The sequence below is a fragment of the Gymnodraco acuticeps genome, unplaced genomic scaffold, assembly GCF_902827175.1.
Source record: "Gymnodraco acuticeps unplaced genomic scaffold, fGymAcu1.1, whole genome shotgun sequence".
NCBI lineage: Eukaryota > Metazoa > Chordata > Actinopteri > Perciformes > Bathydraconidae > Gymnodraco > Gymnodraco acuticeps.
Window position 1 is genome coordinate 654814 of NW_022992152.1, and position 26325 is coordinate 681138.

The following is a 26325-nucleotide window of genomic DNA, read 5'->3' on the forward strand; positions in this document are numbered from 1 at the left end:
ATTGCCTTTAAGGGCAGCCGACACAAACGAATGCCGTGCTTCCCTGAGCGTCAAATACCGCCGCAGATGGGAATACATTGCAATCAGTTGAACGCTATTTGCGTCCCTTTATGACGCTGAAGGAGCCTAGGAGCGTCACAACTGGACGCCACGGACACTGACCAAACGTCGTTATTGGACGCTTAGGGAGTGAGAGTGTGTTGGATCCATAGGTGCTGGGACAGCTCGCTCCCTCTCTGCAGCGGTGTGAGCCGCGGTCTGTGTGAACGCCGCTCCGCAGTTTAATGCAGGGCCGTAGCTGCGTTTTTAACGGGCCTAAAATGATATTTAAAATGATTCAATTTTAACTAATGTAATGCTTGTTTTGTTGCTTGAGAAGCTTGTGGAAATAGTGTAGGTTTGTTTTAGTACAGTTTTAGGTTAACAAAAGTTAGGGGGGCAGCTGGGGGGGCAAGGCTCTACAGGGGGGGGCTACTGCCCCCCCCTTGCCCCCCCCGTAGATCCGCCCCTGGTACTGACCCATTCTGAGAGAGCGAGTCTGTTAGGGTGAAGGGTCAGATTGTCAGGGGTTAAATCTCTGCAAACCTGGCCCGTCACTTACTCATCTCATTAGCAATTATATGACTAAGGCGCTCATTCTATCCGAGCAGAGTGGAAACAGTCAGCGTTTTACTGGGACAGATTGTCTTTAGTGATGGAGCCGACTCTGTTTTGTCTGTGGAGAGCACCCTCTGCTGGGACTGGATTTAGTTAAAGTACCTTTTGTGATTAATGACCAGAGTGGGTGAGGCATAATTTATGTACATGCTGGGAATCTTTAATACATTAAACTCAGTATTGTCAAGCAAGAAACAAATGTATTGTAAAACATGAAATGAATATGTGACATTTCTGCATTAAAATGTCTCAAAACGACTGTTTTGTATATTTTTGTTTAGTTATGTCAATATTAAACTAGCCAAATGGTTCAAATAATTTTAAACCTGTGACTTTTTCTCAGACATAAGAATGGCACCTTTAAAACTAGGATATTACAACTTTTTTTTACAGGGATCAAATAGGTGGACCCTTTAGATGTTATAATGCAGGAGAACATATACATATGCAACGCACCTAGACTGATTCCTATTGATCTGTTTAAAGTTGCATTAACCTCATTTTGGAGTATTGTGATTTGGGTTTGTGCCTTATTCACATTATCTTACACTTTTTTTTTTTGCTCTCTTCCCATTTTGATCTTATCAAGTTACACATTAGTTAATAATTGATTTGTTGCACTCCAGCCCTGCCTTCATTTCAAAGTATTAACTTATGTTATAATACATTTAAGTGAATATTCCTCTCTTGTAAATGTTTGTTGTAAAAGGATATAACCTCTACTTATTTAATGTGTATCCTTACGCTGTAAAGCATTTGCCTCCTGCTTTAGAAATACTGTTCTTATTTAGCAATGGAAATTGAACTTTTTAGAGAGAGATAAAGATGTGGGGGTGGCTGTTTACTTCCTGGTTTGACGTGCATCCTCACGTCAGTTGTCCGGTGCCCTGTGTCAGCGACTCGGCTTAATACTCTGCGGTAAGAATGCACCCATTGGAGCTCTGTGAGATGCATAAGAGACTTTTAAAAAGTATATATTTTTTAAGTGTCGTTGAATGGATGTTGTTGCAAAATATAAAGTCCATAAGTTCTGGAGTAAACAAGTAGACCCTAAAGTTATGGCCGGGTCATGATAAGTGAAGTGTGCGCAATCGCAGAAAAGCTCTGGTGGCATTCTCCTTAATTTCTAAATATTACAATTGGGTTACCTTATGTAATTGAGCAATTTTTGAGCTGCTGTGCTATTTAACTTCATGATAAACAACTACAAACCATCGCCCATGTTTGGAGTTTGAGTGCAGCAGAAAATGAAGTCTGCCGCCGGCGGCGCTGCAGCTGCTCCATCACCGTCATCATCAGACAATAGCGCAGGCAGGAGGAGGGGGCGGAGGCAGCACCGGGATCCCTCGCCGGCTACAGCCCAGGAAGGGGCAACCAAGCGAGCTCCGAGACACCCAGCTAGGCCCGGATCTCCTCTTCCCGCTGGAAGTAGCAGAAACACCGGGGCGAGGGAGAGTTTGAGGTCCGCTGACGGAAGGGAGAGGGAGCCAGAGAGGCGCCGCGGAGCAGCTGTTCACCCGGATGGTGCTGAAGCTGATGTAGTCAGAGCAAACAGGGCGGATGCTGTCGGGGAAGCTCCGACAGATTCATCAGCATCGGCCCGTCGCTCTGTTTTACCCCTGCCCTGCCTCAAAGGCGATTCCTCCCGGCGTTTGTTGCCCAGCAGAGGCTCGTTTTCCTTCCCCGCGGTGGTGAGAGAGGGGACACCCGGAGAGGAAGGCGGCAGGAGCCGGGAGAGAAGCGGCGCGTCTGCGGGCTGCGGCCTCGCCTCGTTGGGTCTGTGGAGAGGAGGATGCTTGCAGGCTGAACTCATCCAGTTCCATCTGCAGAAGAGACTAAGAAGAAGCGGGGCAAAGATGCAAAACAAGACCGAGAACATGGGGCCAGAGGAGGCCGCAGAGGGAGAGCCGGGGCCGGCTGCAGAGGAGACAGAGGCGGGGTCCGTGACACAGCAGGACCAGGCCTTGGAGGACGAGGTGGAGAGGCTGCTTGACGAAAATGATGATCTTAAGGTTGGTAACATGCTATTTTTATGCAGACTGATGTCTTGTCATCATCTAGGGATGATTTAGACAAACAATACAATGTATCACCTCCCCAGAATCCATTGCAACACAGTCAACATTTGTTTTTTTCATATTAGGGTGACAGATAAACCATGTTTAGGCCTATTTGCAGTCTGTGGCCCTGTTAACCCTGGGGCCAACCACTCTGGACTAAATATTGTGTTTGCAGTGGTCTAGATGAGTAAACATCAATTGATTTGTCTGTTCAACGTCCTATATGTCTTCACAGAACATAAAGCTAAGACCTAAGTTGGAAAAACACAGACTACTAATGAGTAATTGGTTATTGATCACATCTGTATCGATCAGATAGGATCAATGATATGTTGTGTCAAAATGAGCGACAAAGGGAGTGAAAGGCCATGATTTGCATGCCATGTTGGCATAGGAAACCCAAATGAAGCAAAATCCCGCCTAGTCTTTTTGCACAAAGTAAATTCAAACTATATTTTGATGAAGTCCAAACAAATCCAATACAAACTCAGGGAAGTCAAAAGTCAACAGAAAACAGCAGAGTTTAGTCTTCATTTAAAATAATGGAATAACTATGATACGTTATCTTTATAATGCACCTGCCAGTGTGAAATTGAGGAAATGAGGGCCGAGATGGACGAGATGCGAGACACATTCTACGAGGAGGACACGTGTCAGCTGCAGGAGATGAGACGTGAGCTGGAGAGGGCCAATAAAAACTGCCGGATCCTGCAGTACCGTCTGAGGAAGGCGGAAAGGAAGAAGCTGCGCTACGCACAGACGGGAGAGATCGACGAGGAGCTGCTCAGGAGTCTGGAGCAGGACCTGAAGGTGCGAGAGGGGAGGGGAAGGTGCTAGACCCCCTGTGTGTCTGTCTGGGAGCAGGATATGTTTGCAAGCTGTTAATGTAGTCACAAGCACAGGTGAAAACACCCCAATGTGGGTCAACTTAAATGTAAACATAATCAAAAGTGAAGATCAAACATGAATATCACTGGAAATGAGTGTGAACATTTATATTATTGATGTCCTCACATTCATTTAACCATAAAGGTAGCGAAGGATGTGTCTGTGAGGCTGCACCATGAGCTGGAAAAGGTGGAGGAGAAACGCACAAAGACCGAGGATGAGAATGAGAAACTGAGACAGAAACTCATAGAGGTGGAAGTGACCAAACAAGCCCTGCAGAATGAACTGGACAAAACCAAAGAGGCAAGTAAACCCTGGCAGACACTAAACCACGTCACGTGACATTAATGAGCACAAAATAACTTAATTTTGTGCTCTGCTTAAGCTATCATCACAAATGCTGTGGACCTTTTGGAATAGTGCACTTTAGGATGTAAATGCTTTGTTTTATATTACAAGTAGAGTGTCAAGTGTAAATGATATAAATACACACAAATAAAACAAAACCAAATATTTCTGTATTCTGTCTCAACATTCTCAGAAGAGAAGAGGAAGCAAGGACATCCAGAAGACTGACAGGAAATCAGCACAAACTCCTACCGAGGTGAGGTTTTCACAATAATCCATATTCTTGCCTCATGTTTCCCTAAGGAGCATCTGCTATCCTCTTTGCATAATCTTTTTTCCTTTGGCCCCCTTGTTGCATATTTATGAGAGGGTTACATAAAGGCTTTAATCACATCCTCACATTATGTTCTCACTGTTTTGCTTTTCAAGCTCTGTGGCCACAACAGGCCAAAGCAAATGCTCCCATCATTTGAAATTAATGTATATTTAAATGAAAGCTGAGAGTTTGCAGAGATCCAGAAATTACTTTAGGCTTAAAAATGTCCAACAGCTTCCAGGTCCAATGCAGACTCTGCTACAAAACCTTTAATTTGTTGTCCTTTCGTCTTTATGTCTTATTGCGGGTACTAACTTTGTGAACTTCAAAATTAGTTTGTATCTGTTTCTGCTTAAACACACTTTAGTATTTACAGTCTGTGCTACCTCCATCTCCAGGAGGTCAATGAGGACCTTAAGTGCCAGCTAGCTTTTATCAAAGAAGAAGCAGTGCTTATGAGGAAGAAAACCGCCAAGATTGACAAAGAGAAGGACCGTCTAGAGCAAGAGCTGCAGAAGTACCGCTCCTTCTATGGCGAACTGGACAGCACCCATCATAAAGGAGAGGCTGGGGGTCCGCCCACCACCCGTGAGTCAGAGCTCAAGTTACGGCTACGCCTGGTGGAGGAGGAGGCAAACATTCTGGGGAGGAAAATAGTGGAGTTGGAGGTAAGAGCAGACAATGCTACATGGGTCTATAAAAGGGAGTGGTGAATGGGAATCATGTGAGATTGTATCCATCTACCCCACAGGTTGAAAACCGTGGGCTGAGGGCCGAGCTCGATGACATCCGTGGGGAAGGAGAGGGCGCAGGAAGCTCTGAGGGCGGAGCGATGGGTGGGTCTGGCTCAGGGCGAGGCCTTGGAGATGACCTGACGGAGCTCCGACAGCAGCTGCAGCTGGTGGAGGACGAGGCAGAGCTGCTGAGGAGGAACCTGGCCGATGTTGAAGATCAAAACAAGAGAGTGACCACTGAGCTGAACAAGTTACGGTTCAAAGCCGGAACCCATGAGGGAGGCGGCAGGCACGGGGGAGGCCTCGATGGAGCAAAAACGGAAGCCCTGCAGGAGGAGTTAAAGGCAGCAAGGCTACAGATTAATGACCTAAGTGGCAAGGTATTGCAAGTTGATGGATAATATTGACAAATATTAAGTTGATATTTATTTTTCTTATTTTGTAGGAATTTTGTCAAAGCTAGTTTACAGTCATGCTAGCAGATAAATTCAGCTAAATACTAATGGTAGCATGGAGCATGGTAACACTGACAATTAGGGATGGGTATCGTTAGGATTTTATCGATACCGATACTGCTTATCGATACCGGTATTTTTCGATAATCTTATCGATACTTTTCAATAATTTGGTGCTCAAAATTATAGACATGATTACAAGATGTGAAGATTAAACAGTCATTTTATTGTAATTTATTTGTATTTATTATTTAATGTAACTTTTTCAATGTCATACAAAGCAGGTATGAGTGTGTTTGACAGTGTATCTCTGGAAGGGGGGGCGGTAATTAGGGGCAGTTCATAAATCCATGTAAACAACGAGACGCTGCGTGCGCACCTCCTAAACCGGTTGCTCCGGTCGGCTAACATTATAATCCATTTATAGAGAACCACAGTGACGCATCCTAAAACCCGGATGTAAACTCCTTCCGGTTCCTTCGTCAAAAAACCAATGCAATTTCTCCATAGGATTTTGGAAAATAGCTGGAAATAAGGTCTGTGGTTGACACACATTTAAGAAACGGATCATGTTTTGTTCAGCCGGATAATATCCACATGTCTACACTACTTTTATAATTTTCGAATCATAAATCTAGTCGCCAGAAGCAAAATGCTAACGTTATGCTATAAACGAACTACAACAGGGTCGCTGCTTCAATGTCACGCCGACTTAAGATCCATATTAAAAACTACAGATTCTAAATTGTACAAGTTGAAGCATTTGTTTTAACAGTTTTCAAGAGCGCAGGTACTTGCTTTCAAGCAGAACAGGGCAAACAAACTTAGCGGGAGTGTTTACGTTTTTGGTGTAATGACGTACAACGGCCTGGACAACTTCTGTAGTCCTATTCAGCCACATGTTAACAATCATCGTTTTTTAGACACGTAAACTCTTCAAAAATCACCAGTGGGGTCACTGCTGATGTATTTAATGTCGTAGAACAAAACGTGATCTATTTCTTCAATTTGTGTCAAACACAGACCTTATTTCGAGTTATTTTCCAAAATCCTATGGAGAAAATGCATTGCTTTTTGTCGAAGGAACCGGAAGTGGTAAAAATGCTAACTTACTTCCGGGTTTTAGGATGCGTCACAGCGGTTCTCTATTGCGTTTATTATTTATAATTGTTATGATGGATTATCAGTAATAATTTTAAAGTTACAGAGACATTGGACTAACCGTTGTTAGGCCCTTGACATAAAATGACGTAGAAAAGATCGCATTTGCCAGTTATGTGCTAAAGTAGCCATTAGCCCGGTTAGCCCGTTTTGCTAAGTGTTGATTTAGACTCTTGGTGTTGGACTTCTGTTCCGTGTAGGTCAAATGGTTAATATCGTCTGTTAGCTGAGTTTTTCTCGTTAAGTGGGTATGCATCATTAATAGGTTGTTAAATGTTAAGAAGCCTTGAGACGCTGTTTCTAGCTAGATGTTGCGTCTGCCCCTATGGTCTGCCCCCGGGAGTCTCACAATAATAAGAGCGCTGTTAGGAGAGATGACGAGTGGCATTCACAGTGGCCAATCAGAGTGGTACTCAAACCGGATACGTCACACGGGAGGGTTCCCAACCAACCACAATTGTTTAAACTAAGGAAGTAGCGTAATTCATATACCGGTTCTCGATATCCATCCCTACTGAAAAATGATGCTTTATATATTGTATTTTATACTTATTACGTTTTGATATTTTAGTAAATTGCCATGACTATGCTGGCATCTCCGCTGTAGCCTAATAGGCACATCCGTGTTTTGAGTACAAAATCTCATTCTCATCACCTCTCTTTTGTTTTTTCAGGTGATGCAGTTGCAGTACGAGAACCGTGTGCTCCTATCTAACATGCAACGCTATGACTTGGCCTCCCACCTCTCCCTGCGGCCCAGCCCGCGGGACAGTGACGCAGAGAGCGATGCGGGCGGAACCACAAGTGGTCGCCGTGAGAGCGATGAGGACTCCTCCTCACGCCTCGTCCCACCCCACCGCAAACGCGAGGGCCCTGTAGGTGGGGAGAGTGACCCAGACGAGGTCAGAAACACTAACGGAAGCAGCCGTTGCCTGACGCCCACAAGGGGCCTCTACACCCCCACCGGGCCTGAGGGTGCCGCCTCCTCCCCCTTGGCCCGCTTCCTGCCTGTTGGCCGGTGCAGCCTCCTCGAAAGGCAACACATGACTGATATCCGCATGGAGGCTGAGAGGCTTGTTCGGACCATTGACCGGCTCATCGCTGATACGGCCACGATCATCTCAGAGGCGAGGGTATTTGTGACAAACGGTGACCTGATGTTCAGGAGAGGAGGGGAGGAGGGCGGAGAAGAAGATGGCAGCCGGATCAGGGAACACGAGCTTCTGTATCGTATTAATGCCCAGATGAAAGCCTTCCGGAAAGAACTGCAGACGTTTATAGACAGACTTGAAGTGCCTCGACCCGAGGGCAGGGACACAGAGGAACCACTGTCGGTGAGACAAATGTTAAGAAAATGTCTTAAGGTGCATATAAAATATCTCAAAGAGTTTAATGCTGATTCTATTTCTTCCCTTCTCCACTTAATCCGACCTCCTGGTTTGTCCTCCGCCCAGATGTTCCAGCCTATAATTTTGCTCATCCTCATACTTGTGTTATTCTCGTCCCTCTCTTACGCCACCATCTTTAAACTAGTCTTTCTTTTTACTCTTTTCTTTGTTCTGTGATGTACGCCTCCCTTAATTCACATCATTCCTTGTTTGTTTTTGCTCTGTTGTTTTCCATTCCTCCCCGCATTCTTTGTTGCCAAGGTAACCAAAAGCACAGAAAAAGCTCAGCACTTGCCGAGGCTGCAACCACATTCAAGAAAGTGCGGCTAGATTCAACACCGCAGTCGATATTATTCATTACACATCACTGTCCACGTCTATCCCTAAAGAAGGTGAGTTACAATGTGTCACTGTTTCTGTTTTCCCCCCCAGTCCCACAGCATTTCGTGTTATAGTCACAACATTTAATCTATTGATTTGTGTTCACCAACACGATTTTCCCCTTTTTTTCGTGTCACACAGAACGATTTTAAAAGCAATGTATTTCTATTGGTAGTGTGTTTCGTGCCTGCAACATGTATTTTTGTCCGGTCGGGTCTTGGAGGACCGGAAGCTGTGTGGTTCATAAAAACATGTTCTTACTCAATATAAAGCCATGATTATTGTTTTTAAATCGTATAATGTATTAATGTTGATACTGCAAGGACTATGAAGAGAAATTGAAGATGTTGTTTAATTGCTGATATATTTATGATCCACGTCACGTATTCAGTTTCGGCCGAACCGAGTATTAAAATGCCGTTATGTGATGACTTCCAAAGAGAAAAGCAAGCACACTCGGATTAAAGTTTTTTGTTTTTTTAAAAAATGTTTTTCGGATACCATATCCCAACGTGCATTGCGGCTAAACAATCCAATCACCAAGCTTAAACCATAGCTGAGGATCTTGGGTAATCAGTTCGGTGGGTGTGTATCTGTTTCCGGTTATTTTATTTTTAAATTCAGTTACATCAGTTATTGTTGAGTAAATAACAGTGTGTTATTTAGAAAATAATAATAAATTAGAAGGAAAAAAAGATTTAAAAAATACAGATTTCAGTTTTCTGAGGCTCTGAGCCCCATTTATTTTCCTCGCGGACGGCAACAAAAGTCTGACATTATACTATTGAAAATAAAAACAATAATCGTGGCTTGATATTGAGTAAGAAAATGTTTTTATGAACCACACAGCTTCCGGTCTTCCAAGACCCGACCGGACAGAAAGACGTGGTGCAGGCACGAAACATACTACCAATAGAAATACATTGCTTTTAAAATCGTTCTGTGTGACACAAAAAAAAGGGGGAAATCGTGTTGGTGAACACGAATCATTAGATTAAATGTCGTGACTATAACACGAAATGCCGTGAGACGGGGTTGCACTGAAAGACTAACCATGTTGCTGATCCTATTTCAGTTTTATAAAAAAGTACAATTTCAACATCATTGTGTCTTGATCTGATGTTTGTAATGCAGCGGAGTAAACAACAACAACATATATGTAGATAATAAGCTTAAAAACTGATCAAATGGAATCTAATATTTGTATTTTGTACGTTTGCATGATAGCAATCCTATGTGTTTAGACATTGTCATGTCAGTTTTAAGATGCATGTCTGTTGGACCTGATGATAGGTACAGTAGCCTTTAAAAAGTGAGTTATTCACCCTATGAATATTAAGTGACGGATTAATTTAAATGATGACTGATTCTACTCTTATATCTGCATACTAAACATGAGGGGAGAGCCAGCAGCTGTATGTTTGCAAAAACACTTGAAACAGGGGAAATCAGATAAACTAGTCTGGATTACAATTTTACATTTCTACGTATTAAAATCATGTTAATGAGTAAGCTTTAAGGTGCTGCTATGTGCATTATTTTATTGTGGAGAGGGCCAGGCTAGCTGTTGCAGCAGTCTTTATGCTAAGCTAGCTAGCCAACTTCTGTTGGCTCTAGCTTCATTTTGAACATCAACAGAGCAGTAACACACTTTATCCCCATCAAAATTACAACTTTTTCTCAAAATATTACAACTTATTCACAAAGTCTTAGAGAACTCAGATATGTGCGATATATTTTGAATCTGCAGAATGTTTAACAAGCAATAATTCTGCTGTAACACATAAGAGCTATACAATTCTAGGTGGTTTATAAATTAATTTAAATAAATATCATCATTGACAGTCTCGCATAGCCAGACCTATCTCGCGCTTTGTCTGGCTCCATAATACCATTTTAGAAAATACATCATGGCTTGTTTGTATTTCTTTAAACTAATCACAAGCACCTAGGAAAAGCATGCAGGGACAGTCACAGATAGATAACACAGATAGTGGAAGTGCTGCCTGAGAGACGCAGCCATTTGCAGCCTTAAAGCCACTATTAAGTTTCAGTGAGTCAGACTATTATCTAAAGAGAACAGGTGACACATGCACATTTAAAAAGGTTACTTCTCAAAATAAACACAAAAAAAAAAGAAGGAACTCAGTTGGGGGAATAAGGAAAAAACTGATGGGGTTGTGTTACAAAAACTTCTTAACTAAAGGTGCAATTGACAACAATAAAAACCTTCAGCCACTAGATGGCACACTACCCCTCCCCCCTTTTATCGAGTCACAAGAAAGTGATGCCAGTTTGATGCACAACCTGCATTTTTCATTGATAGTTTTTATGTACGGCCAAACACATTTTTAAAACCCTGTTTTTCTTCACCAACTAGCAAATACTATGACTCTTGATCACTGACGACATAGAGGTACCACATGATACAAACGTCGTTATACTATTGTCTCACAAGCCCGGTTAGCAAAAATCTTTTCAGATATCTTTCACAGAAATATAAATCATTAAACCTTACAAAAATTACAACATTAGAACAATGAGCACTTAACTTCAAGAGAGACGAGTTAGAGGTGTTGGTAAAAAAAAAATTGATTCTGTCAGCAATGCTAACTCGAGAGATAAAACAAAGAAGGCGCACTTGTGGCTGTTGACATTTAGTTTGTCTTGTAAAATCCATAAAAGAGCAGCCTTATAGATTAAATAATGATCTAACACTACCTGGTGGAGAGGTTAAGACAGTTTAAGAATGTTCCTAAAGCTCAGAGTGTTGTTTAAAATGTTGTTTGGATGCTTATGTAATAACCTTTTCTATCTTAAGTTGGGATAGGAACATTAACATAGCAATCGTACATATTCATTGTACTTATCCTGATTACCATGGTAACCAGACAGTTAAAATAGGGTTGGCAAGTTGAGAGCAATAATGACATCTCAACCATAATTTGGAGCATAAGAATTCACAAAAAAGCAGGAAAAGAAAAACTGGATGAGGACCCCCACCGTCCCCCCCCTTGATATTAACCCCACCCAAAATGTTGTGACAAACCTTTGCCTTACATATTTGGTATAACATTGCTTACATCGAGGTTTAAAGGTTGCAAGGCTCTAAGGGAGGAAGCATTAATCAACTTTCCATGCCACTATATGTCTGGTTTAACCTTGTTTCTAAATATATTTGATCTTGTTCCACGTTATGACAGCAGTCACCTCTTCCTTGTTTTTCAGAATGACACTTGATGCACCACCCCCTGTTGTTGCCTCAAGGTAAAGTAAGGATACAGTTTTTACCCCCTCTCCTAACTCCTGGGGGATGTGTCTAGGGAACACAACAGGTGGAGGAATAATGGCAATGATCCCGTAGCTTTAAACTGGAAGGAATTCTGATGATAACGTCAAGTGCCAAATGTTAGATCTTGTCCAAGGGGGACAAGTCAAAGATCCCAGTGGGACCCCCAATTAGAGGCAGGCATTAGTAATTGATGGTGTGTCAGCAGCAACTGTTTTGGACGAGTCAAAAACAAGGTCTCAGCTACAGGTTACTCCAGGACATGTTTACACATTTTGCGCTTTTGAAAGATAGATCCGTAAGAAAAATATTTCATCACATTAAAATTCCGTGGCCTCCTGAAGTTTAGTTCTTAAAAAGGAATGAAATGTTGCCTAACATGCCAGGAACGCACCTTGCCGTTTCCTCTTCGTGACTAACTTCAATAAAGATATTATTGACAGTGTGACACATTATTACTAACCTTGTCACACACACTCAATTGGCATCTCTTTGAAAATGATTTGCAGTGGTGCATGGTCACAAGGCAAAATCTGCCCTAGCATCCTAAAGGAGAGTAGCAACAGAGAAGCCCATTAGCCGAGAGATCGCAGCAGCTGAAATAGCTATGTAAACACTTTCCCTCTCTCCGTGAGCCCCAGTAATTATAGCCAGGATGCTGGTGACGACAGTTGTCCCGTCGAGACTTCAAATGGGGGAATACATTTGACATTATGATATTTGATACCGGCTCCAATGGCGCGCCCACGTAAACAGTAAGGCGCGGTATAAAGGCTGGGGACCCCGGCTGGAACAGAATTGTATACCCTTTAGCTCAGCGATCAGGACATAACGCCGAGGCGTGACTAGGAGAATCAGGGCCCTTTAAATCCAGTCGAAGGGGTTATACGTAATACAGAGGTGGAAACAAGCAAGGGGGAAGCACCGGAGAGAGGAGACTTCACGTTTAGGCGCAGAGGGGAGTGCATGTGTTGGAGAGTCCGGAGCGAAAAGCGCGCGGGAGGTAGAGCAGACTGAGGATTTATACTGGAGCATTGAACACGCTTATGTTGAGCAAGGTAAGAACAGCTGTTTATAATGAGGCGGAATTGTAGCTTTAATGAAAATTCATCGGATTTATGGGGATCATTTCGAATTAATGGTACATAAACTGAAAGTATACAAATTGAGACTGCCTGCATGGCAAAGCCTGGTGTTGAGTCTACTGTTACATTTTTATTTTTTTCAACATCTATTCCATATACCATGTTGAATTTTCTGATCGCACGAGTAGCCTACTTGTATCTGTCCCCTCCCATGCGCACAGGCCACGCCGTAGGTTTACTATGCATAGTTACACGATTATGAATATCTCTACTGTTACATAACAAGTGGGAGGGAAGTGGCTGGTACATTCGGGCACCTTCATTAGGATACTTGTCATACTTTAATGATGGCAACAACATCAACAAAGCCAGGGGCTGCACAATAATAGTTAGTCCTCGCTTTGGAATCATGATGGCATCAATATATTTTGACCAGACCACATTGACAGTATTTAAAAGTGCATCTGAGGGGCAATTTTAGAGATTAAGTTATATTTTTCTCTCCAGGTTGGGAGATATACAGAGTCAGGCTGGAGGTCAAAGTGAACAAAAGCTGTCATGACATACTTACACGACTATGCATTTTTTTAAGAATGTGAAAGAAGAGGTTGGTGATGTCTGACCTTTGTTAGGCCAGAAATTGACCAAAAATACAAGCCCTTTAACTACAGGCAATTTAAAAAAAATGGGGCAATTATGTTTCACTTGATTAATTGGAGCCTCAATCAGGTGTCATTGGCACTAGTCCAGTATGTTTTATGCTGCCTTGTGTTGAAGACATTGAAAAAAACAGCATTGTGAATGGTTGTCGAAATGTTCACTTGTCTAAAGCAAAATAATTTGCACCAAAAATGTGTATTTCATAACATATACTAACAGTCTTTTCCCCCCACCATGTGTTTTTCTCTACAGTGTTTCCTGGCCATTGATCCTTGAAAACCTAGGGTAACATCTGACAGTAAAGTGAAACAGGAGAAAGGGGAAATTGGCATTTAAAGGGGCCTCTGGGTATTGACCGGCCTGCGTCATGGCAGCCATTGATCTGGAGCGTGGGCTGGAGCACAGTGGCAGGGGCTGGGGGCAGGAGAGGCCGGAAATGATGGACAACTTCGATTCAGAGATGCAAGAGTGGGAGGACCAGCTTCAAGACATCCAGCAACAAATCGAAGAGGTAAGATTTTGTTAAAGAAAATGAAGTCTCAATTAAGTCTCATTCTTCAACTGGACAAGTTGCATTTAAGAAAATTGATTATTCCATGCTGTTCTAAAAAAACACATTGTATCTAAACATGACACATACAGCGGGTCTATGCAGTGTGAATCTAATGTGAATTATAGGACAGTTGGGGTCAGTGATTCTGCATAATACTATACCTAGGAATGTAAATATATAGAGGTAAAATTCACCAGCTTCACTAGTGTTCAAGGTATTTCTGTTTTCTGGCGTTAACTGCAGAATTTACTTATGCAAATATTTTCATGAAAAATAAAGAAATGCATAAAAGGCATAGTCTTCTTTCGCTTAACAGTGCAACAGTTTTCACCGTGTGCAAACATGCTTATGGTTCTGTGTCCAGGTTATGTATGCTTCCCTAGAGTGTGTGTTAATTTAAGTAATATGTGTGTGTTGCTTGCGTGCGCACACACACGATACTAAACGAGTATTAGAAGTCGTGATGGGAAACAGATGGTTGTGCAAAGTGGAATAACATGTGCCGGTTATAAATATAGGTTAGGTTTTCTGATAATTATAAAACTTGCTTGTTGTGTAAACACAGTTCCTGTCATTCAGCCGTGTTTTGCATGTAGTTGGGTACAACATGTGGAAGTAGGAAGTTGTTTATGTGTCTTTCTGTTTCAATCTTTGCAGTTGTACAATGGAGTCCAGGCTCGAAGAGGAGCAAACGATATCCCTACTGACAACCAGAAAAATGGCAGCGAGTTGGAGTGCGGCCTGGGGCACCATGGCAATGGTCTCTTTGCGCCCGGACATCACAACAAGAATCACCCCGGAGCTATAACTGTGCCACATCACTATAGTAACAGCCGTAACTATAGCCCCAGTGGGTACAGCTACCCCAGTAGTCATCAGAATGGCTATGGTTATTGCAATGCCAACTCAGAGATCGGAGACTTGTTGCAGGATTATTTGGAGCAAGGGAAGCAAATAAGCCAGAAGAATAACGGAGCTCGCCATGTGGTAAGTGGAGGCATTTTAAGCATTTCCCTGCCCGAATGCATCATTGTGTTGGCGTCTGCACATATGATGAAACCAAACACGTGATAAGAGTCAAAGCTGGGGTTCAGTTGGGAACATATGGATTACAGTTAGTTGGTTCCTTCCAGTTTGCTTACAGTCAGGTTACCACATTGGCGTTAGTTTCACATACTTTCACCAACTCCTGACAAATTAGACAAGAAGGAAGCCAAGACATTAAACTGTTTCCTGTTACACATTATAACGTTCAAGTATAGTAGATGACAGTTAGGAGTTCTTTATCGTGTGAGGATCAAGGCTCAGCCGAGGTTCTGTTTTAGTAAGTTACAGTAAACAGAACATTGCCATTGGGGGATCTTGAAGTATCACTCTTGTTAAAAGCTATAAATATAGTAGGTAGAGGTTAATATGATGATGGATATGGTGATTTAAAAATATTTTACCATTTCTTTCAGCGCTTCAGCGACACAATCAAGGTGAGCCCGGTGACAGAGATCAGAAAAAGTTCTGGAAATGAAAGGTAAGTGCCACATTCAAGAACCTTTTGTAGAATTACATGATGGGTTTGGGAAATGCCTGTTAATTCAATTGTTGTCTTCTTTGGTTTGGTACAGGCTTGGTCAAGAGCAGTTTGTGGGCAGTTTTGAGGAAACTGAAAACAGAAGGAACCATGTTTCTCACCTGAAGAGCTCCTCTCGCAGAGAGAGTTCCCCCAACAAAGAAAACACAGGCTCGAAACCTCCTCTTGGACAAAGAGATGCCCCTGCTGGTCAACCACGCTCACAGCTCCCAACCACAAAAGCTGAATCTCCGGCCCTGGACAGGAAGTCCTACAGTCCTGGCGTCATGGGAGACAGGAAGTGCGGCAGCCCTTCTGTCCTCAGGAAGTTTGGAGCCATGCTTCAGGAAAACGAGGGCAAAACACTGACTGAATCAGGGGTGGTGACCAATCAGGGGCCGGCTCCGGAGCCAAAGTGCCCAACCCCTAGCTGTCAGCGCAGAGCTCAGGGAGCCACTGCAGTCGCCAGCAGGGCGCCCATGCGCGTGCCTACCCAGAAATGCCGAGCAGATTCCGATGTGCTGACAGCAGAGATAGAGCCCGGCCAAGAATGGGGGCTCATATCAGACTCTGGTAGACAGAACCACAAGGATCACAGAGGAGCCTACAAAGGGTCCCAGCGGGGTCCTCAGCTGTCCCCGAGGAGATCACCGGTGACGGGAAGCCCAAAGCTTAGACCCAGGGCTAACAGTGGGGGAGACAGAGACGGAGGACTGGCTCAAGGGGAGAGAGGAAGGAAGCCTGCTCCCCAACATGCAGAGCCCAAAATGGACTACAGGGCCTCAAGTGCTTCCTCTGGAGCTCAGAAGATCCAGAAGGGTGGGTTAGCGGGACAAGAGTTGGCAGGTTGTGGCAAAGTGAGGGATGAAGGACTTATTGAACTGCTGGACATGTTGGATATCCAACACGAGTACAGCTCCAGTCCCAAAGCGAGACAAACAGCTTACAGACAGGATCCACAGCAGGTAGGTTTTTTTTAGCTATAGTACAATTGTTAAAAAGCTACCAGTGATGATGTACAAGCTAACATGTTTGCCATTACGTCTTTGTTCAGGTAAACCCAGACCAGTCGTCCCCTGACAATCTTAGTAAAAGCTTCTCTCGTCCTGCACGGCCAGCCAACCAACGACCTCCTTCCAGGTGGGCCGGCCGCACCCCTACCGCCATCATCACCACCCCATCAGGCCCAATGTACCGTCCCCCAAGCCCCCTGGCTCACACATCTAGCCCCATGACCAGAACCCCAAGTCCCGCGCTGAAGCGTCGGCCCCATGTTTCCTATTCTCTTCAGACTGAGACGGTCATTATGTGATACCTGTCCATTTCAGATTAAGCTTGATCCCTTCCTCCTCTCTCTGTGTAAATAGTAAGGACTTTTTCTGTGAAACAAAGTGCTTTGAGAGTTAAAGATACGCTTAATTTCATCTTGATGCCATGTTCAAGAAAAAAAAACATTCTCCAGGGTTGCTGTGGCTTTTTGCTTCTTCTGTGCTGAAACACATTAACAGGTTGCTTAGTTGCAGCCCTCCCCTTATCCTCTTTTTGTATTAAATTTCAGGTGTTTTCTGTATAATGAGATTTTGCATGCAGCCCTAGTTTAAGGGTGCATGCTCATGTGTTTAATCCTCATGGCGGCCATGTCCAGTAGGAGTAGATGAAGTTGCAACTGTGCTCCCAGCAGCAATCTGCTTACTATCAACATCAGTGTGTTTTACTGTATCATATTGTTAAAGTAATATATTTAAGATGTTCGAATAACAGCTGTGACACATTGCTATGATATACCTTTAATGTATTTTTTTCCTTGGTAATAAATATGACAGTGCTTTGACGTAAAGATTCTTGTCTTTGTCTATGGCGGCACTGCATTGTTCCATTAACGATTGCTCATATTTCATGATTTACTGCATGTCAAGCCTATGGTTATCTGATACAGGCAGCCCTCTGCATGCCAGTGCAATGGCAGCTCAAGCAGTGTCAGTTGCAGTTGCAAATGAGCTAACTATCCACCAACTTCAACACATCAACTGGGTCAAACATACCTGAGGAACTGCATGATCAGGTATGGGACAATTTACAGATTGTCTAATAAAAGGAGGGTTTTTGAGGTCCATAAATTACACAGCACTTGGATTACTTAGATTTAATTATATATTTTTAAGCATTAATCGTGCATAGTGTTGGTTCAAAAGCAATTACGTAATCGGTCGTTAGCACGATGCCCAGCACACACAGACATTTTGTAGCAATAGGGATCACTTTTCATGCTCAGTGTTTCTCGCCTCTTAACAACCTATGGCTTCCCTGACACCTCCTTCACTGAGGAAGGTGACAAAACACACCCTCTCAGCTTCTCCCGTAAACACGCAAAATATATCTTGCCGTTTTGTCAACGTAAAAAAAAAACGTTTGTACACAAAAGCACATATATGCTCAGCCACACATTCATACAAACACACTCTGCTCTGAAAGAGGTGGCCACAGTGTGAAATGCCACATAAAGGCTGTGAGGGTGTACGGAAGTACATTGGCCCGGTGATGCCTCATCCCTGTCACCCTACCTCTCGGTGCTATGTGGCACCTGATACGGAAATAGCAAGCGTGACGTGTGTTTTGGTGCCAGAAATCTTACCCTGCTGTCTTTGGGGGTATAAATAAAGAGCGGGAGGGGGACGTTGGTTCCTCTCTCTGCCCCCCGATCTCTCTTTCATCTTACCCGTACCCTTTTCTGCATGTTATACCAAATCATTTTGACAGATTGGCAATATAGTAGTTTGCTCTGTCCTCTAATATCGCCTCTATCTAGGCCTATTTGTAAATAATGATCATTTTTGTGTCCTATTCTCACTGGTTTTAAAGGCAGTATCTTCCCCTTATCCCTCCTCTGTCCTCATCAGGTCCCCTGGTGACTCTTGGCAGGTTGCTGTTTTTTTTACCCTTCTTCCCTGAATGAGGACATTCTTTGCATACAGCATGCAGAGCTTGGCACATGTCCTCCACTGGACAGGCTATATTCATGAGAGCATAGACAGAGGGAGAAAGAAAGAGAACATGAGAGCAGACAGCTGAACTGTAGCCATGGCTCCCCTGACGTCAGAGGACCATGTTGTCACACCCACTCTGACGCCGGAAAAAAATAGTTTGGATCACAGCACAAAAGACTTCTAGGACTACCTCTACAGTTACACAGCTTTTATAATTGGCTTTTGTAATCCTGCAGATACAATCAAACACATTTATGAAGGTAAAACACCATCTGTACATAGATAAGGCCTTCTCTATGACATCTGGGTTTGAGTTGCACTTGTTCTCATGGCTTTGATCATAGTAAAGGATGTTGTTCTGCCATCTTGAAAGGTTAATTAGACTAAGTTTGTGGGTGTCATCATGTGTGCGTGTGTCTACAAGGCATCCATTGATGTCACTAAAGGCAAAGTGCATGATGTTCCGCATATAAATCTAACCTGTTAGACAATAATAGCTAGTAACCCTTAGTTTTACGGTCTTCAGGACTGAGGTTATCCTATGGTAACACTTAAGGTCTTGTTTAGACTGCCAGAACAAATAGTTTATTGGCATATCCAAATCGATTAAAAAAAGTCTGAGCAGAATCCATTGTGCTGCTAGAATAACGCTATGGAAGAGACGATCAAGGAGTTCAACAGTCCATGAGAACACCAGGCGGCTAAAAATGTAATTATGGATTTGGATTCATTTGTAGGAATGTATGTTCATATGCAAGTCATTTATTCCAGCTGCATTCTGCTAAGGCCTTGGTTGTAGATATATATTAATACTCTTTAATTAAGACTTACTTTAGCTTGAGTTAGCAAGACATGTTGGCAACACTTGCTTTGCACAATGTTGGTAAAACACAATTAATGAGGACATTAATGGCTGTTAGATTGTATTGTCAGCAATATGCTGACTTGGAGGATGCCATCAACTTTTTTATCAATTGGAAGAATCTGAAAAACGTTACCTGTGGATGTATTAACTTGAAACAGGAGCACTGCACTTTATAATTTGGGGAGAAAGACTTGTGTGTGCTGCTAGCTGTCTAGACTCCTCCTGTGTGCACAAATAAACCAAAATGTTAGAATAGGTTGTTGAAATTAACAACCCAAATATCTTGTGTGATCAAATAAAAAAAAGTTTTTCTCTCTTGAAGATGACTCGGGCTCCGTCTTGCTGGTTTACCCACTGACGGCTTCAGATCAGAGCTTCGGGCCTTGTAACTCAGCACTTTAGTGAACAGTTTGCACTTTATTAGCGTGATTGCTAAGTACACTTTGGCATTGCATATTTGCACATTTTATATAATTTATACTAATTATTGAGGTAGTATTTATTAACTGATTAAACCGTATTGATTGGAATGTCGTCTGGCAGGTGCTGGTCGGGTCCTCGGCTCCGCCTGAAAAGATAGGGGAGTTAGCCGAAAGTATTTATGCTGGTGTAAGAATGACAGCGGTTGACAATAATCAGGGTGAAAATAATATGTTGAGGGTGTGAAAATCATGACGTTAAGTTGCATTAATTGTACAAGATACCACTGTGTAAAGTTGACATATCACTCACCCATGTCTGTTGCTGCTGATTGTGTGCAACTGGTGCCCTGTGTTGTCTCCTCCCCCCTCACCTGTGTCTTGTTGATTGATTAGTCTGTGGGTATTTAGGCTCTGTGTTTCCTGTTTGTAATGTGGTATGAGATCCTTGTGGCTGCAGGATGTGTTCAGGGAGAACAGCAGGATTGAGGCTGTGAACTATGTGCACATGATTTTAATAAATGCCCACACCGGGTTGTATTTGGGACGTTTTGACTCTGCCTCCTTGCTTGGTCGGGCCGCTCAACGGTCAGCTTCACACCCAAGATAACAAAAAATAACCCATTACCAAGAGAAAAAGTTATTCAGAGAAAGATAGTCAACAATAGAAAATAAATTATTGTAACAATAGATACGTTTTGTAATAACATGGCAAGGAAAGGGCATGATGTTTTATGTTAACCCTGGAAATTCAAAGTTCACCCGTAGCGACAGGATGTCTACAGTATAGTTGCTAGGCAGACTTCAAAGTTCTATATATCTCGATAAGCTCGATATATGTATGACCTAAACATTCGTGTTTATGAGCGTTACATCTGTGTGAATAAGCCCCTGGTGGCTGACATAATGTCTTCATGGTTGTCTGAGGCATGTGTGAATCTTGTGCTCCTTCCTGCCTCCTCTCACCCACATCCACCTGTCCCCTGTCCTTTGCCCTCTTCCCCTGTCCTGCATCCCTGTCTTTACAAGCCTCTCATTCATTGGAGCTGGGTTCGGGGGGGTCTACACTGAAATCCTCAGCATGCGTCGGTTGCCACTGCAACGGACTCAAAATAGATTGTTAACTGCCACTTGTATGTGAGTGTGTCTCACAAAAATGTGGACAGATGAGTGACAGGACCACCCTGTTCCAGAGGACGACCCGAAACTGAGCTGTTTTACAGGCTTCTTCAATCCCTCTCTTTGCATTATACAGAATGTTTTCTCTTGTTAAAGTTAACAGTCCGGAGACGTTTACATGTCTCTGACTGCATGCATGTTAGTGTACTTTTAAGTTCTACAGTGTTAGCATTTTTCTCCTAATGTAAAAAGGAAGTTCCCTCAATGGCATCCACCTGCACCTGACATCATGGATGTATAATAAGAACTGGATACAGCGTCAGAGGTGGGGTCTCGTTCTTTCCTATGAGAGCTGCTCATTGGCACATGAAGGCAAAATGGCCCAACTTTTGAGAGAGCGAAACGTCACAGATTACCTGGCATGCCTGGCTGTCAGAGCAGAAGTACCTGTATGTGCCATCTCAAAGAGCTTATGTGGTTCCTTCAGAAGCCGAAGTAAAAAACGTTGATGCACACCTGACATCAAGAAAAATTGACTGCCCTCTATTTGTATATCACAAATATGTATATAATAATACCAAAGATTCCGCTGATTAAGATCAATGAAAGCTAGACTTGGGGTCACATGAGGTTGTTGCTGGACCTATTCATCTTGAAAACCTGTATCAATAACAAGCCCAACAAGCTATTGTTCATCTACTGGTAGTGTTGAAGGCTTAAATTACAAATGTAGGGGTCAACACTGTTAGACCAAAAGTGTACTTTTAATCCCACCACTCTACACTTCAATTTTTCACCCACTTTATCAACAATGTACAAAACCTCCCATCTGTCGGACAGTAGTTCGTGTCACAATCCTGCTCGCTCCATCTTCCTTGACATGTCCGAACTGTCAGTGTGTCTGGGTCCGTCCATTGAAATCGGGATCTCAAATGCCACATGATGAGTGTGGCAGTACAAGAGTTGGAACCATCAAGGACAGCCAAGAGGACCCTAAAGGCGTTCTTAAGAATTTCAGACCTCTCCATTAAAATAGAATGGGGCCCAAATATCTCCTCTTTGAAAGACAACCCTTGAAGCTCCCCTTTCAAAATAAGAGCGGCAGAGGTGACTATAGTGGTCTATTTATCGTGTGACGAATTACCAATTTTAATTTGGTTTCAGTGGAGCGGTCCGCTGGGACACCACGCGGCACGCTGTCTGGCCTGTGGCCTACGCAAACATGTTCACCTCACACACATACAAACGCACGCACTCTTTTAGCCTGGAGGAATTAAGTCTGTCAGTAATGTTAAGAGCTGGTTGAGTTTGAAAGAAAAACGCTTCAATGTTGCCTTTCTTATCTTGTTTAGAGTAGGGTACACTGTAAAAAAAGATCGTAATTTTACAGGAAATAACTGTAAATTTGTATAGTAATTATCATGTTTTTTTAAATAACTTGCAAAATCCTGTAAAATGACAGATATTAACTATAAATTAACAACCCAAAACATTATTTGAAGTATTTTGACAATAACAACAAATAACGTTTATTTCCTTTTTTTTTTACTGTAAATTTACTATATAATATTTACAGTATTTTTGCACTTTCAGAAAATACATGCAGATGTACGTAAAATAAAATGTTTTTATCTGTAATTAAATATGTAACTCGTAATATAAAAGTGTATTACTATTATAAGACTTTAAGATGTTCTTTGTAATTTTAAGGTAAACATAAAACTGTAAGAAAAGCGTAAAATAAAAAAACGTAAAATGTAAGTAAAACATTTTTACATAAATCATTTTCTCAATATTCGATTGAATCCAACAAAAACACAAAATATCCAATGTTGAAACAAAAGTAAATAAATATGTTTTCATGAAATTCCTAACTTACTATATTGTAAACATCTACAGTTGACAATATCATTAAAAAAAAAAAATCATAGAAAGTGGAGAAATCTCTGCAGGGAGGACCAAGGTTTAAAACACACACTGTTATTTACTCAACAATAAGTCACAGTTATCCTTGTTTTATTTATGTGTTCTGTTGCTGTGTTTTTTTTCCATTGGTCAATTTACAGTAATAAACCTTAGTTTTACAGTATAATGTATGGTTTTCGGATTCTGGCCGACAGCCAGAGCTACGGCACTTGAAATAGAATTCAGCCAAAACACGGCAGACAAGTCAGGCATGTTTGGAATGAGTCCACAACACTCCTGATTGGTTAATATAAACATCATCGAAGAAACCTGCCAATGAGAACTGTCCGCGCCTGTCGTTCACATTTGAAACATCCAAGTCAGTTTGAGCGGGTCTCCTCCTGCTGGAGCTACAGCTGTCTGTGTGTCTGCTACAGGAGTTTATGGATTCATATCGGGATCGTTTTACATCTACACGTTAAATATGAGCATCGGGACGTCAACAAAGAACAGAAGACTTGAGATCTGGTGAGTCCTGCAACTGTAATGGAGTTAAACATGTATTTAGATAATCCTTACTTAGTTTGTGAATGTTTTATTTTTTATTTAAGGTTACGTTTCTTCTTCTAGTTAGCTGAGTTTCTTCCGGTTAAGTTGGTATGCATAATTAATAAGTTGTTAAATGTTAAGAAGCCCTGAGATGCTGTTTCTTGCAAGATGTTGCGCCCGGGAAACCCGGCTTAACATGCGGCTGCTAACGTTAGTTTACAGTTTATTGCAGTGCCGCCCCCCCACCCTCTCGTCTCCAACACGGGAGAATTACACATAAACATGCAGTGGGGTATCACAGTGTTGTCGCCAAGTTTAATGTAAAGTTTCACAGCTTTCTTACAGCGGAATCTAGTTTGTTAATGTTCAGTAGCCAACAGCTAGCATAGTATAAACAGCTAACCGCTAACGTTCGGCTAATTTGCTAGTTAGCTCTGCTCTATATATTACACGCTAACATGACTAGCTAATGTCACACTGAACTAAAATACTTTTTGTATTACTACATCATACATGCTTGGTCCAAATCACTGCTAAAATTAATTATTTTTGAAAATGTATAGTAAAGAAACACTCAGCCATGCATGAAATAACATGGCAAAATAATACGGGTAATGTTTGACCCATGTTGTGCCTTAGAAGTGTAGTGATACAAACATGATTTGTATTCAAAAAGTAAGAAAGGGACAAATAAAAATTAGACTTGGTGTTGATCCAAAACATGTTAATTGAGGAATACCTGGGATCCTGAATGGTTAAAGTAATTTATTGCAAAGATATTTACAATTAAAACTAATTCGGGTCACTTTTGACACATGTTGGTTGTATGTTGTGTAACAAAGGATTAACATGACAGCTGTGATGTTCACTCTTTTGACAGAGCACCAGTGGACAGCGAAGACTATGGAAGAGAAGATGTGATGGCTTTGTGTGGAAAGCTGCTGAAGCCAGCCTGTGTCCCTCTCATCAGTCTCTCCAGGCAGCACCCAGCTATTCTTCCATCTTGCAGATGAAAAGACTTTGATATGTGAGTAATAACTAACTTGTGTCTAACATAATATTGAATGTGGTTTAGTAAAGTATTTAAAAATACCCCACATTGTACATGTACAGGACAATCAGACCTTGTTCAACAAAGATCATCAGACAATTGTTTTGTCTTTAAGGTACAGCTGCAGCAGAGAGTCTTGAGTTTGAAGAAAACACTAACATTTTATTTAGTGTTGTTTAATCAATCAATATTTACTGGTCTTGAATTTCCTCACTGTATTACAAAATGCTCGAATCTTATTGTACAGGAACATTATGCAGATTTCATCACCTGAAGATAAAAATATAGATTCAGCGATATGTACCATTTTAAGGAAATGGACTGTTAGCGGTATTTACTAAAGCTCCGCAGCTGTAGCTAGGCGCTGCTAATGAAAACTCAAGTGCTCAATTTGTTGGTTTTTCTTTTTTATTAAGAATTGACCAAGCATATCTTCCTCTTCGAAATCCCAGTTGTACTTCGCTAACACGCAGTGCCTGGGAGGGTGCGTTTGATTGTTCCCACAATAGTGCGTGCGTGCGCTTGTGCTTCAAAGGTCCATCATACAAGATGTAGGGGATCTATTGGCAGCTGCTGATAATAACATCCATCATTATGGTTTACTAATAGTTATCACTTCACTTCCTCCTCCAGCATCTGGACACAGCAGGAACCTACGCCAGGATCCTGTTTGTGGACTTCAGCTCTGCCTTCAACACAACACTCTGGCTGGAGGCTGCGCTCCATCAGGACCAACACCTCTCTCCCTCAGGACCAGAACCTCTCTCCATCAGGACCAACACCTCTCTCCATCAGGACCAACACCTCTCTCCATCAGGACCAGAACCTCTCTCCATCAGGACCAGAACCTCTCTCCATCAGGACCAAAACCTCTCTCCATCAGGACCAAAACCTCTCTCCATCAGGACCAAAACCTCTCTCCATCAGGACCAGAACCTCTCTCCATCAGGACCAAAACCTCTCTCCATCAGGACCAACACCTCTCTCCATCAGGACCAGAACCTCTCTCCATCAGGACCAAAACCTCTCTCCATCAGGACCAACACCTCTCTCCATCAGGACCAGAACCTCTCTCCATCAGGACCAAAACCTCTCTCCATCAGGACCAACACCTCTCTCCATCAGGACCAGAACCTCTCTCCATCAGGACCAACACCTCTCTCCATCAGGACCAACACCTCTCTCCATCAGGACCAACACCTCTCTCCATCAGGACCAGAACCTCTCTCCATCAGGACCAAAACCTCTCTCCATCAGGACCAACACCTCTCTCCATCAGGACCAGAACCTCTCTCCATCAGGACCAACACCTCTCTCCATCAGGACCAACACCTCTCTCCATCAGGACCAGAACCTCTCTCCATCAGGACCAGAACCTCTCTCCATCAGGACCAACACCTCTCTCCATCAGGACCAAAACCTCTCGCCACCTCAACAAGGCCCCCCCCCCCCCCCCCACTGGTGGCACGTATGGGGCGGGCCATTCTGCACATGCGTTAAATGCGTTAAATGTTAAATATTTTAACGCAATTAATTCAAAAAATTGATTACCGCCGTTAACGCGATAATTTTGACAGCACTCATTTTAAGTTTTCAGAGTAATTGTTTCCTACAGAACATTTTGTGATGTCATTTTGTTGAACCTGTTTGATTGGAAAATGTTAGAAAAAAGCTGTAAGATAACAGTATTCTAGCTGTAGAACTTTAGGTTCTGTATTTATTTTAGTGTTTGATCATACAAATCTAATAATGTAAACTGTTTTTCTCATCAGAACTTTATTTAAGGTATTTTAATGTAACATTTTAAGACAATGGATTTTGAAAAGAGAGGAAAGTTTCCTCTAAAATCTTTAAGGACAATTTCTGTATACTAATTGCTTTTGCACTTTATTTC

The 26325-nt window shown here is 42.4% G+C and overlaps 1 protein-coding gene and 1 long non-coding RNA gene across 3 annotated transcripts; both read left to right on the top strand.

Moving 5' to 3' along the window:
* Positions 1–1719: 1719 nt before the first annotated feature.
* LOC117538562 (protein SOGA3-like) lies at positions 1720–13909 on the top strand. 2 transcript variants are annotated; one of them, XM_034204394.1, is made up of 10 exons: positions 1720–2669; positions 3303–3527; positions 3750–3908; positions 4147–4209; positions 4668–4937; positions 5021–5383; positions 7294–7953; positions 8074–8399; positions 11617–11655; positions 13675–13784. In XM_034204394.1, exons 1-8 carry the CDS (start codon positions 1905–1907, stop codon positions 8182–8184), a joined length of 2616 nt encoding a protein of 871 aa, XP_034060285.1. In that variant the 5' UTR covers positions 1720–1904; the 3' UTR covers positions 8185–8399; positions 11617–11655; positions 13675–13784. The 2 variants fall into 2 exon arrangements, with proteins under 2 accessions (XP_034060285.1, XP_034060287.1); XM_034204396.1 differs by having other exon boundaries at positions 1905–2669; positions 8269–8399; positions 13675–13909.
* Positions 13910–22873: 8964 nt separating this feature from the next.
* On the top strand, positions 22874–25265 carry LOC117538569. The gene is made up of 3 exons (XR_004567876.1): positions 22874–23359; positions 24261–24407; positions 25065–25265. It is a non-coding gene; the product is annotated as an uncharacterized LOC117538569 (long non-coding RNA).
* Positions 25266–26325: the final 1060 nt, after the last annotated feature.